Here is a 12,408-nt window from a genome sequence, read left to right as displayed (position 1 = left end):
GTTCTGGCCACCGGGATGAGGCCGCACTCCAGGCCAGTTTAAGAAAGTTTATTAATACCCGGATTTTTTTTTAATCCGGAAGAAAATTGCGCGGCACCGGGATTGGAACCACAGTCCTCTTGCACACGAGGCGGATGCTCTACCTCTACGCCACAGCTGTACTTTGCACCGAAATCTGAATACACGAGGAGTTTTACATTCCGCCACGGTCTGATTCCGGCCGGCAAAAGGAACCCGCTACCTCGTTTTCAGCGGTTGAACGCCATAATCACTTGGCCACCGTGAGGTGTATAGCTTATGAACAACGATGCAGAAGGCGCAAGCACGTAGTTGGTTTCCGCAACTGACTTCTTCAAGTTTCTTTCGGGGTAGGTGCTGACACCCCGCGAATATATGAGCATCACTGGCCGGAAAAATTAAGATATCTCTTATGGCTCGCCTTTATGACAAGCATTCGTATCGCGTTGCCAAAAACTACCCCATGTTCTTCCAGCTATCGCTCCAGTAATAGTGGCAATTTGCACGCTTCAAAATCTACAGAAACCCCGTATTACCAGCAAGTATAACTCGAACATGCGCGCGCGCGTGTAACTATGAGTTTGCGCGTATCTTTGTGCCCCTGTGATGACCCTAATATGGGGCAAAGGTTCGTGTACTCAATGGCTCGGTTGGTTCTCTTAGGCGGAGCCTCCGAGAACCCAATTGAGGACAAAGCCGTTGGTTTGAACACACACACAAAGACTTTTAATCAAACTAAAAAGAGGCATAAAGTAAATAGAAGGAAACAGAAAGCATGCCTAAAATAAACACTCAAGCAGACATTGCTGCAGGGAACATATATAGGGCTTGCATGAGGTTAACGGGTGAGCGAGTTCGGGCTTGCCACGAGGGCGGGGACGCGTCACAGTCTCGACGCGGCGACGCGGCGACAAGCTGGCGAAAGGAGTGGTGCCGGTCTCACCATAGGTCGCGGTGTAGGCTGACCGACCGGGCGACCGGAGTGCGCCCGCTCTGGCTAGGCGAGGAAAAGCAGGCGGCTTGGTGGCGCGAGTAGACGGCGTCGGCGTTCTGGCCGGGCAGCTGGCGTAGAACTCGGGCCCGAAGCCCGACTGTTCTCGTCTCGCCCACGGGCGCAGAAGCTCACCGGCCTTGAGGAGCTGGCGGCCCGTTCAGGTAGACGGGCGACGCACAGGAACAGGTTGGCAGGAGGCCGCGGTCGGGTGAAGTCCTGGTGGCTCGGGTCCGGAACCCGACGGCCTGTCTTCAACGCCCGCTCCGGTGGTTGACCTCCTCCTGCCGTCGCTTCCTGGGACTCTCCTGGCGTCTCCCTTGCGTCTCCTCTGCGTCTCCTTGCGTATCCTTGCGTGTCCTCTCTTCTGCCAGCGCACCACGCTTTTTCTTCTGTCTGGCCGATTAGGCATTCTCAGATTGGCTGCCCGACGCCCCGTGGTCTTTTCTAATTGGTTGCTTTTCTTCTTTTTGTTGTCTTTCATGCGCCGCGCGTTCTCGTGCCGGACGCTCTTCGGCGTCGTTGTTTTCCTTCTTCCACCTCGGCGCGCGTGCACTCAGCGTCGTCTGCTCCTGACCGTCCCGATCACCGCACCATGTCGCGCACCACACATCACAGCCCCAGTGCCCCTTCCCGTATGTGTCTGACTAACTAAAGATGAAAAGTGAAAGAAACGCATATTCAGGAATCCTTGAGTTGACAGGTGTACCTGGCAGTCGTCCCTCGTGCTCCTAGTTTCGTGTGTATGCGTTATCTTTGTTTGTTTTCATTCTAGTTGACTACTTAGCAACTCGCCCAGCACTCAGCCTTGTCGTCAGACTCACATCGAATAGGCCTGAAGAAGACGACTGTCGCGCCAGGCCGCGAGCACGAACAGTGACGATTCCCTCCCTTTCCAAGACGAGAGCGTTCCCGGAAGTCTATCAATATACAGCTCCCATCATAAGCAACAGCTTGAGCCTTCGTCCGCCGTTACGAGCAGCTTGTGAAGCTGACCACAATTTACGTAGCGAACGTTTTGTTCGTTATGTTTTCTCGTGTCTACCTGGACTCTCTTGGGTGATCGACTTGGTCAAGCTCCAATAGCTTGAGCGGGTCGGCTTATTACCTGGTCAAGCCGGCGCTACCCGACGGACTCGGCAGCCCCTTTGCAATATATCTCTATTTAAAAAGTACCGTTTATGAGACAGAGTTCATGACTGTGCGCCAGGAGTTCATCTCAACAGCTCAATCGTGTCAGGCAGCGTACAAAGGTGAGTACAAGTTCGGATGTTACAGAAAAGAACAGACATTAAGGAAGACGAGAATGCAGGTGCTTACAGTAGTGCGTATCGTTAAGCTATTACGCGTCCTTGAGAAATCATCTCGAATATTTTTGCAGCGCGTAGCAAGCTTGTAGCGCAAGCATTTAACACATCGTGTGAGCAATGCAAGCATGGTTATCAGTTTCCTCTTACTTTATTTATCACTCAGAGCTATAGTAAACATAAGACATTCCTGAACAGTTCCAGTGCCCTTCCTTATCGCCGTTCACAACACATAAAACACAAACACACACACACATATCAGAATCCCTTGGTAAAACTCCGCGAGCAAACGGTTCGGGTTATGGGTCTTTTCAAGAACTTCATTACCTATAATTCCGTCAAAAAGGTTCTCTGGAAAGCACGCTGAATTGAGTTGATCAATCTTTGAACTGCATGCCGAAAAGCTCAACGTGTACGGACACATCATTTATTTGCACTTCGCAGGCTATCATGTGGGGCAAAGTGGCGAGCACTTCGTGGCACGACTACCCCGTGTGGCTCACGTTCATCATTGTCTGGTTCGCGTCGCTCGAGTTCAGCTTCATACCCGTCTTCGCGGTTACCCTGCTGGAGTGCACAAAGCTGGTGAGCACACCGCGTTCACTTCGAATGAACGTGCTGAGCAAACTGAGGCGACGGCTGTCACGCTTAGTCAAAAACCTAAAGTTACACCAAAGATAACTATATCACACGTTGTGCTGTATTAGTTAATTACGCTTCTGAAAAACAAATATAAATATAATTCTGGGGTTTTACGTGCCATAATCACCATCTGATTATGCGACACGCCGAAGTGACCGAATCCGGATTAGGTTTGATCAGCTTGAATTCGGGAACGTTCACCGAAATATACGCGATAGTTCTTTTGCATTACGATTCCATTGGAATGCAGCCACCCCAAAAGGAATCCAACCCTCGACCTTGAGATTAGCAACGCAGTGCCATAGCCACTAAGCTACCGAGGCCGGTGCTTCTAATCTTCTAATAAAGTAATCATACATCGTTGGCGCTGGACAAAAGTTACGTTTGCCACAAAATCTTTCCGTGTAGACGACTGCAATAATAGCAGGATTATTGGCGCGTTATACGCGTGCGTGAGCGTACACAGCTCACCAACAGTAACGGCTTTCGAGAAGACACTCAAATAACTACGCAAGCCTATGATTCTGTCTGCCCAATGTTGTGGCTGTAGCATCGTTCGCAGCTTGCGAGAAACTTTGGTCTTTATTTACACTAAAAATAGTACTTCAGCCTTAAGTGTTTCGTAAAAGAAAATGTACCGTGATGTTGGATTTATTATTACTGAGGGCGACCGGCCAATAGCGAGCAGCACTCAGGAACGAGACGTTTGGCAAATTCGGCCACATCGTAACTGCACATAAACTGTTGTTCAACGTAAAACATTTTTTTCAACATTGCCCTTCAAAGTTTCAATGTTGCTTCCCGATTTTGTCGCGCCTCCAGAAAGCCAAGCAGAGCATCGCTCCGCTGCCTGTGCGGGTACCGTCGAGCTGGGAGCAAGCCATGATCTACCGGCAGCAGATTGCGGTCGAAGTCATCGATAACCGGAAGGTGCTCGAGAAACGGAGCACGCTAATGGCAGCGTCACAAGTGGCACCCGGTCGACAGCCATCTCACAAAACGCGCGACCCCAACACGTCCCCGAACTCGGATACGGAGCACATGGCGAGCGACGTGTACGTGGCGTCCGATCGCTCAAAACGCGACGTCAAGTCGCCGAGCGACTGGCGCAACTTCTCCATAAGCGACGAGTCTCCTCCGGCCAGAAAGTCCAAGAAGAGGCGAGCGTCGCGCAAGTCCGCCCACGAAACGGGAACGTTGCACCAGTCCCGAAATTTGAGCTCGCTGCGCCGGTTAGCGAGGCGGGTTCAAGAGAAGCCAGCCAAGCCGACGAAGGGTAAGCCGGCCGCCTCTATCGAATCGACGCCGAGGTCTGTACTGGCAGAGGCCCCCAAGCCGCTTTACTTTCTTCCCCCCGTCGTCGCTCCCGCAGTAGCCGCCGTTCCGCCTCCAAAACCGGTGGACAAGATCATGCCCACGGCTGCAGAGCGCGACAAAGCCAGCGACGAAAGTGGCGACAGCTTCGATGAGATGGACTTCGTCGTCGACTCGGCGCCCCTGCCCATTGTGTCCACTCCGGTACCCTTCACGGATGCCATCCTTCCAATGCCGTCGGCCAAGCGGCTGCCGGTCATCGTGAAGTCATTTGAGGATGAAGGCGACAAGCCGGATTTCCTGCAGCGGTACCAGAACGCGGCGTCGGGCCCAGAACCAGCGTTCCGAGGGCGGCCCGCTATACTGACGAGCGACTTGCCCGTCGCCAGGCACACTCCGCCGACGGCATCTGCTACCCCTGCTGGAGCCGGTGCTACGACGTCTCTAGCGCACGGCGAGACCTCTCGCCCGCGCGTGCTACGAGCCGAAGCGGACGCAGTCACCGAGATGCGAGCAGCCGGCCGGATGGAAGAGCGTCAGGCGCCATCGATGCAGCCCGACGGGCGACGCACTCCCGTCAGGAGAGCCTCGCGCAAGCGATCGATGTCGCGAAGGTCATCGATGACCTCTCAGAAGCCGGGCAGCTTCGCCACCTCTGGCCAACGCGTGCCGCAGGTGCCACAGGTGACTACGCAGGCATCCTCCTCGGTCGCCTCAGCAAAAGCGCCTTCTTCCGGTTCAGTCACCCCAGCCACTGGCGTTGCCACTACCGGAGGGGCTTCAGACACTGCTGGAGCAAGCGGCAAGATTAAGCAGGCCGTGTACGATGAACCATCGCCCGCGCAACCAAGGCCTACCGGCAAGACGCTCCACAAGGCGGCAGCAGCATCTGAAACCGCGAGGTCAACCGGAAAGCGCACAGAGGGCGTCGAGGAACATCCTGGGAAGCACAAGCCATCGTCGTCCCAGCCTCGACAAGATGGGGCGAAAAGTGTCGAAAGTTCCAAGGTAAGTGACGTTAACAGAGACAGCGCTTACCTTGAGTCATTTTTTTTCGATAACCAACACCGATGTTTCTCTTTGAATACGCAGTGCAGAAAGTGGCTGTAGTAGTTGCACTTATATTAAACGTCATTCGCAGTGAGCGTGTTTAACAACGGTAGACGTTTTCTTTTATTATTATGATTCATAAATGTCTTGTCTGTTTATGGTCCTATTCAATAATTTTCCTATTACCATTGAAAGCACATCCTTCCCCAATGCATAGAGTTTCCTCCAATATATTAGAGGGAACTATGGTGCTGCAGTCGTTGTCCTGCCATGATGCGAAGTACACGGATTTGTCTTATCTTCGTGTTTTTTTTCTCTCTTTTTCCTTTTATTCCCTTTACCCCTTTCCACAGCACAGGGTACCCAGCCGGTATTTACACTACCTAACCTCCCTGTCTTCCCTTCCCTTTTGTCTCTCTCTCTCTGATCTTCGTGCTTGTGAACTCAGACGTTCTAGTGGCTTCTCTATAAACGCTATATAGATCTTACTGTGGTAAATTTCAGAGCAATCTATACTCTTCGAAGGGCAGAAGACACCGCGAACACTCACAATCGCTACTAATTGCAACGATTGAGCTTGTCGAGGTGGCCAAATCGAAACGCGCCAAGCGTCTCAAGGCGTCGTCTCAAGACCACGATAAATTTATGAGGGTGTTTCACATCGCTTCTCGATACATGCGTCCGTGGCTTGATGGTTTCAATGTCCGGTTTCTGTGCGAGAGGTGATGTGTTCAAATTCATAGCGTTTCATACAATAATTACAAGAGGCAACTCTGGCGCTAGTGTCTACTGGAGCTGCAATGGGAAGCGGTTGTACCAGCATGGGAATTATTGGAAATACATGGATTTGCCTAAATTTCGTCCTTCTGGCTTCAAATGCCTTTGTGCCTCTGTAACCTCGACATTTTCAAGAATGTACTGTGTGATAAGTAATTAAAAATGGCCAGGCTTAGCTTGGTTAAGCCAAGAATGCGTTGCATATTTGGGAGTTGGGAGGAGCGGGAGTCAGGTGGTGGCTGCGGCCGCGCGCGACCGCGCGAGTTGGGGCCCAGCTTTCCCTCCGGCTGTCGTGACGTCACGTCACGTGGTTGCGCTAAAGGTCAATGGTGGCTGCCCGGCCGCGCCCAAGGGCTGAACTGAGTGATTGCAATATGCAACGCATAATAAACCTTAATTGTTCGACGGCAGGATTTCAACACAGGACCTCTAGCACAGAAGCCGGATATTGAAACCCTTAAGTCACATACGCATGTATCGACAAGCGATGTGAAACACCCCTATGAATATATCACGGACATGAGACGCCTTGAGACGCTTGGCGCGTTTTGATTAGGCCCCCTCGACAAGCTCAATCGTTGCAATTAGTAGCGATTGTGAGTGCTCGCGGCGTCTTCTGCAGTCCGAAGAGCATACATTTCTCCAAAATTTGCCACAGTAAGATTTATATAGCGTAATATACAAAGCCACGAGAACGTCTTAACCTACACGCACGAAGATCAGACAAATCGATGTACTTCCCATCATTCCCATGCTGGTACAACCGCCCCCCCTTCAGCTCCCGCATACACTAGCCCTCTGGTAATTACCGTATGAAAATCTATGCCCCAATGTACTCGGCGTAGTTTTCTCGCATTCGCCGCCAGCGCGCCTTCCCAAATTTTATTCCCGCACAACGCATAACTTTCTGCAAACTCTTTGGGATGCCTGCATACTTCATTCCGTTGTGGTCCCTCTTTGCACTCTTCTACAGGCACAGCATCTAGATACTAGGACCGTGACCGCTGCCTCACAGCCGGAGGCTACCGACCACAGCAACCGATCCGGTGGCAAGATGGTCCGGTCGCTTCGCAAGCTCGCCGTCGGCCTCAGGCGCCGTTCACGTCGGCCGCCCCTCTCTCGCAAGAATCTCGACTCGAATCAGAGCATCGAGGACGCAGCTACTGCCAGGGCCGCCGACGTTTCGGCAGTGTCCGCCGAAAACGCCGCTCCGGAACCGGGTAACTCGGTTTCGCCGTTCGTGGCTTCCGTGGCCGGAACGTCGCCGACGCAGTTCACCAATCGCCAAGCGCTAGAGTTGGAAGCCGCGACAGGACTCTTTCAGCAGTGGGAGAGAGCAACTGCCTCTGGACAGCGGGCTATCGCGGATCCTCCACCGGCCGTCGTCGTGCACAAGCCAACCTCACAGATGCCGGCCATGACGACGTCCAGCGGGACGTCCAGCGGGACGCCCCATTCGTCGTCGCCCGCCAAGGAAAGCGAGCGCGGTCCCACCGCTGCTGCGGCTGGCGTCGAGGCAAAGGCCGCGGGGCCCTGCGACGCTGCTCCTTCCGCAGCCGTCCAGAGTCTCAAGGAATCGCGGGACGCTTCCGGGAGGACCAGTGCTCTGCGGAAACGCCGTTCCCGTCGCTGGAAAAAGGGGCGGAAAACGAGCGACGAACGGGGTGACCCCGAATCAGAAGGCCACCAGTGATTGATTGGTGGCACCAGCCTCCGAGATCTTTGTCGCTTGCGGCGTTCAGCGCCCGTTCCCAGAGACCATACGCCAGCGTATTCCGGTTTCGGGAACGCGCTCCACGAGGCTCCCGTCGCCGCGCCATAGCAGTGCCCGTAAGGCTTTCTTTCAGGCAAAGACCCAAGAAGCTGGAAATGAGGGAAAACTCGTGCATTCCTGGAGGGGCTACATTCCCGAGCACCGCTGTGTTTCGATCCGAGTGTTGTTGTTGTTCTTAGGGGCGCATTCAGATCTTGGCAAGCGCGCAATGGATGCTCTCGAATACACGAGTAGTTGTGCGTCCCTCTTACCCCGCCGCTATTTCTGTCGCTTGTACAGGACACTACTGCAGCGATCCTCAAAGCGAGCTAAACTGTGTTCATGAACTGTGCATCACGAGTTGTCATGTGGATCTGAAGCAGAGGCCAGTAACGCGCTTCCGTATCTGTAGGCGCGTCGAAGGCATTGCTAGATTAACTGTGCCTAGTAGGTACTTTAAATTATTTCTGATATACCTAAGAGCATTCAAATTCACAACGGCAGCTTCATCTTTGCAGGTGTATGGCCTGCAATTCGATATTTGTGCGGAATACGGGACTTCGAAGAACATGCGCCAAGAAATGTCTCATTTTGCACACTTTCGCTCAATCATTGGCTGCCTCATTATGGTCTGCATCATCCTGTGCTTCTACATACAGCGTCTTCATTTATTTTGTCACCCTGCTTCTTCGCACTCTGTCCTTTTCCTCGAGCATTTGAGCATCTCTGAGCACGTAATGCATAGATAACGCGATGTTCCGGCCGAAACTGTTCCCTTTTCAAGTGAACTTCATTATAAACTGCAAATTCGGCTAAGTGCCGCACATTACTTAGGTAGGCTTGATTCGTAAGCCGTCGTTTATGAGTACTCGTATGGGCACATTGACGAAGATGTGGTCAAGAATGTTTTCTTCTTATATTTCAATTTACGTATTCAAGTAAAATTGGTCATGCGCACGTGCGTGCTCGTGCACAGTAAGTATCTGCAGAGTTTTCTGCTTTTCGGGCACAGTTAGCGGCAATTTGAAGACGCTGAATATCGAGCGTACAGCGTTACTCCCATTAAAATGCACACGCCAGAGAGACTGACGCCATGGTTGAGATTCAACGAGTCATTCCGTGGGCCGTGCATTCAAATGGGTGTTCTGCCATAAATATGTGCCTAAATTGTGAACGAGCTGCAAACAAAACAAAAGGTCGCAGGAAGATGGAGATATTATTGAACAGGGACAACAAGCACAACCTCGCCGTGGAGTTCCGACAAAGCTACGTCGGCTTATCGGCCACCTTTTAGCTGCAACTGTTTTGAAACTGACCTTGGGCTGAGGTCACATTCCTGTGTTCACCAACTGGTCGAAAAGCCTCCCAAGGATACGCCAAACTCATTGTTCATTAAAGATTTTCGTCCACCCGGCTACAGCACAGCACGCGCGAGCTGGGGGATTAGGTGCGCAAAGTCATCTCAATTGCTCCGAGCTGCAAAGAAAACACATGTGGTTCTCACTAAAAAAGTTTTCTATTTGAAAAATTTGTCCCAGTCCTGGAATCGAACGCGGGGCCAACGCCTTTCCGACCCGGCCGTGTTGCTGTTTCACATAACCAGGCGGTTATCAGATCTTATAGCGAGGCTCAGTCGATAATTCGAAGCGAGGGGACACTGACACCAGTATTCTACAACGTTTGGGCACCCTTCAAGAGCGGTAGCCATGGTGCTTGATGGTCATCCACAGCAATCCTTGAAAAGTATTCAGTCAAGGAGCGGCACTGTGCTCAACTTGGTGGCATAAAAGAAGAGCTTCGGGCCAAGGGTCATTTGAGGATGTAGGTGTGGATGTGAGAAATCAGTTCTGTGGCAGCTCACAGAGCAGATCTGTTCTACGGGCCACGAGGATGTTTCCTTTCGTGATCCGCCTTGCGGGCTTCCCAAAAACTAATTTGCCAAACGAGTAGTTGCAGCCACATATAGAACGCATAAATGCGCAGCGTTCAGCGCCGACTAGCGTCCCAAGATGTGCGCATGTGTTAACGCCTACTGTTAGTACCAATGCCTCACGCAGAATTGCATACGACACAAATTGTGTCGATCCAACGCACTGCAGGAATCGACTTGACTTTATGCGAAGGCAGCGAGCAGACCATCCGGCATCGTTCGGTGTTCTATAGGCACTTACCAAACGGACTAACATATTTGTGTAAGACTTGACAACTTTGTGTGACACGAGCATGTGCATTTCGACAGCAGCAAGGTGCCGACGACTGTGATGACGATATTACTACAGCGGCGGCATGACGACTGATTTGCTGCTCCCCGTTGGGGAAATGTTAGGGTGTTTTAACGCACAGGTCCCGACATTACACTCCTCCAATTTTTAATGCATTGTTTCGGTCACAAGCTATGCACGACACATATAAAAAATATTTAAGCATCATGTTCACTTTTATCGAGAATGGGAACATAACCCGCGGCACCTCTCCAGTGGCCCATGCCCACCTAAAGACTTTCTCAACCCCCCAACAAGAGAATCTGAAAGTAAAGGGGAAAAGCGGATGGCTGCATTAAACAAACACAGAGCACTGTGGGGCGACAATTAGGTGTGAGGTGGTGCGTGTAATCTGCGAAGGAATAATGATGCCAGCGCCAACGTTCGCAAATGTCATTTTGCGTTTAAATTCGGATATTTTCTCGGGATTCGAAGTTTAACAAAGATCGGTAGGCCAGTTGGCTTTGGGAGCCCATGTTAAAAGCACAAATGAGGCACTGCAGGGTGACATGGGTTAGGCCTCTCGTGAAGTGAGAGAAGCGTAGAGCAAAATTAGTTTTGAAACAAGACTCAGAAACATGGATCAAAATAAATCGGCGGCTAAAGTGCACAAGTATCTGTAACTGAATAGCTTGGACACAGATTGGAAGAAGAGGTCAAGAAAGTTGACAATTGAAAATGTAAATAGACGACCAGGAATCACCAGAAGGAGAGTGACAAGAGATTTACAAGCATAGAAGAAACAAATTAGAACAAAATTCTCTCCTATGACAAAAAGGGCAGTTTGCTAATAACACGGAGAACAGCTTGCTATTTGAGGCTCGAGCTGGTTGCCTAAGGAGAAAAACATACTGGAACAAATATTCGCGACAAGATGGGGTATGTGTATGCTGCAAGAAAAATGCGGAGAGGTAACGCACACCTTCAAGAAGCGCTTGAATTTAAAGTGGACGGAAGCACCAACCGGTCTGCAGTCTAGATAAGCAAGACGTCTTTAAGGTATTGGCTGAAGAAAGCAGGGAAGAGATTGATAAGACCGGATCCGTTGCAGTCGTAGGTAGATACAGGGTGGATAGAGAGAGAAGTTTCGAGGAAGAGGCTATGGGGATGTATACAAAAAAGATAGAATGAAAAACGTATAGCACACAGGACTAGCTCAAGCAGGCTGCTAGGGCTAGTAGCGATACAAGACGACAGGGACAGACTGGTCACGTACCACGACCATATTGACTCACTATACGAAACAAAGAGAAGAATACCCACACCCCCACAAACAACTCGACAGGTCTCAAGAAACAGATTGGCGAAGGTTGCAAACCAGAACGTTCCGAAACCCAGTACATTTAAACAGAGTAAATTCAACACAATGCCCAGACGTGGGCTGCAAGCTCTGCAAGCACGAACACGCAGACATGGCACACATCTTATGGAAGTGCACAAAGATCGATATATGTAGAGGACAACATAGAACCGGACCTTCTCGAGGAGCGATGGCTAAGAGCTCTTACTAGCTCGGAACTACACGACCAACTATGGGCTATCCAGCGGGCCCGGGCAGCGTTGGAAATGCTATGCCTCACCGCACATCATGCCCGGGTGGCCTGAGCCCGGGCTGGCAACATCGCAGATCCTTTGCTCATTAATGTTTTTTCCGTCCGTCCGTCCGACTATTTGTCACCGCCCCGTTTAAAAGGGGATGCCAAGAAATCATCATCATCGCTGCGCGGGAGAGGGGCCCGACTGCATTACGACACGCCGATTGCGCAATCGGGGATTTAAACCAGCCGAATGTACCATTAAATATTCACAGTTTCACCGGAAAGGCGAACCACCGATTGCTGTAGCAAATTAATAGATAGTTGTACGAAGCAAGGATAGTAGTTTTTTCGGCCGTATAAACTCGTAAACATTCGCCTACTAACTAAATTAACAATGATAGAATGTGTAATCCTGACTCAACGAGGGCGTAGAAAGAAAAATACACGCGGAGACAGCTCTGTCTTTGTGTATCTGCTGCTTTCTACGCCCTTGCTCAGGCACCCTTATGCGTTATATGATGGATTCAAACCAACTAGCCCGTTAACGTGTTTTAGTTAACCAGCACGGTGTCAAGCGCGCACAGGCAAACATGAGCACACATCGCTCGATCACAGCGGAAACAATCTGTCAAAACGCTGGAGTTAGGAATCGCGGCTGCAGCCGCGAGCCAATTGACCTCCGTGCATCTGTCACTTGTACGAAACGTCGAAAGCACAGTGCATACGAAGCTGCCGGCACAATGCGCACTTGTGCAAA

At 51.1% G+C, this 12,408-nt stretch overlaps 1 protein-coding gene across 1 annotated transcript; it reads left to right on the top strand.

Moving 5' to 3' along the window:
- Positions 1–727: 727 nt before the first annotated feature.
- LOC126538687 (uncharacterized) lies at positions 728–10,270 on the top strand. Its single transcript, XM_055074920.2, has 4 exons — positions 728–2,262; positions 2,761–2,901; positions 3,781–5,280; positions 7,073–10,270. Exons 2-4 carry the CDS (start codon positions 2,767–2,769, stop codon positions 7,790–7,792), a joined length of 2,355 nt encoding a protein of 784 aa, XP_054930895.1. The 5' UTR covers positions 728–2,262; positions 2,761–2,766; the 3' UTR covers positions 7,793–10,270.
- Positions 10,271–12,408: the final 2,138 nt, after the last annotated feature.

The sequence above is a fragment of the Dermacentor andersoni genome, chromosome 8, assembly GCF_023375885.2.
Source record: "Dermacentor andersoni chromosome 8, qqDerAnde1_hic_scaffold, whole genome shotgun sequence".
NCBI lineage: Eukaryota > Metazoa > Arthropoda > Arachnida > Ixodida > Ixodidae > Dermacentor > Dermacentor andersoni.
This window is presented reverse-complemented; position numbering and strand designations above follow the sequence as displayed.

What these genes read in the sequence shown, in the direction of transcription:
- LOC126538687 (XM_055074920.2), top strand. Translation starts at nt 2,767, where the DNA reads ATGTGGGGCAAAGTGGCGAGCACTTCGTGGCACGACTACCCCGTGTGG. An exon ending in TGCTGGAGTGCACAAAGCTG is followed by an intron (nt 2,902 to 3,780) that starts GTGAGCACACCG and finishes TCGCGCCTCCAG; the next exon opens with AAAGCCAAGCAGAGCATCGC. An exon ending in AAAGTGTCGAAAGTTCCAAG is followed by an intron (nt 5,281 to 7,072) that starts GTAAGTGACGTT and finishes ACTCTTCTACAG; the next exon opens with GCACAGCATCTAGATACTAG.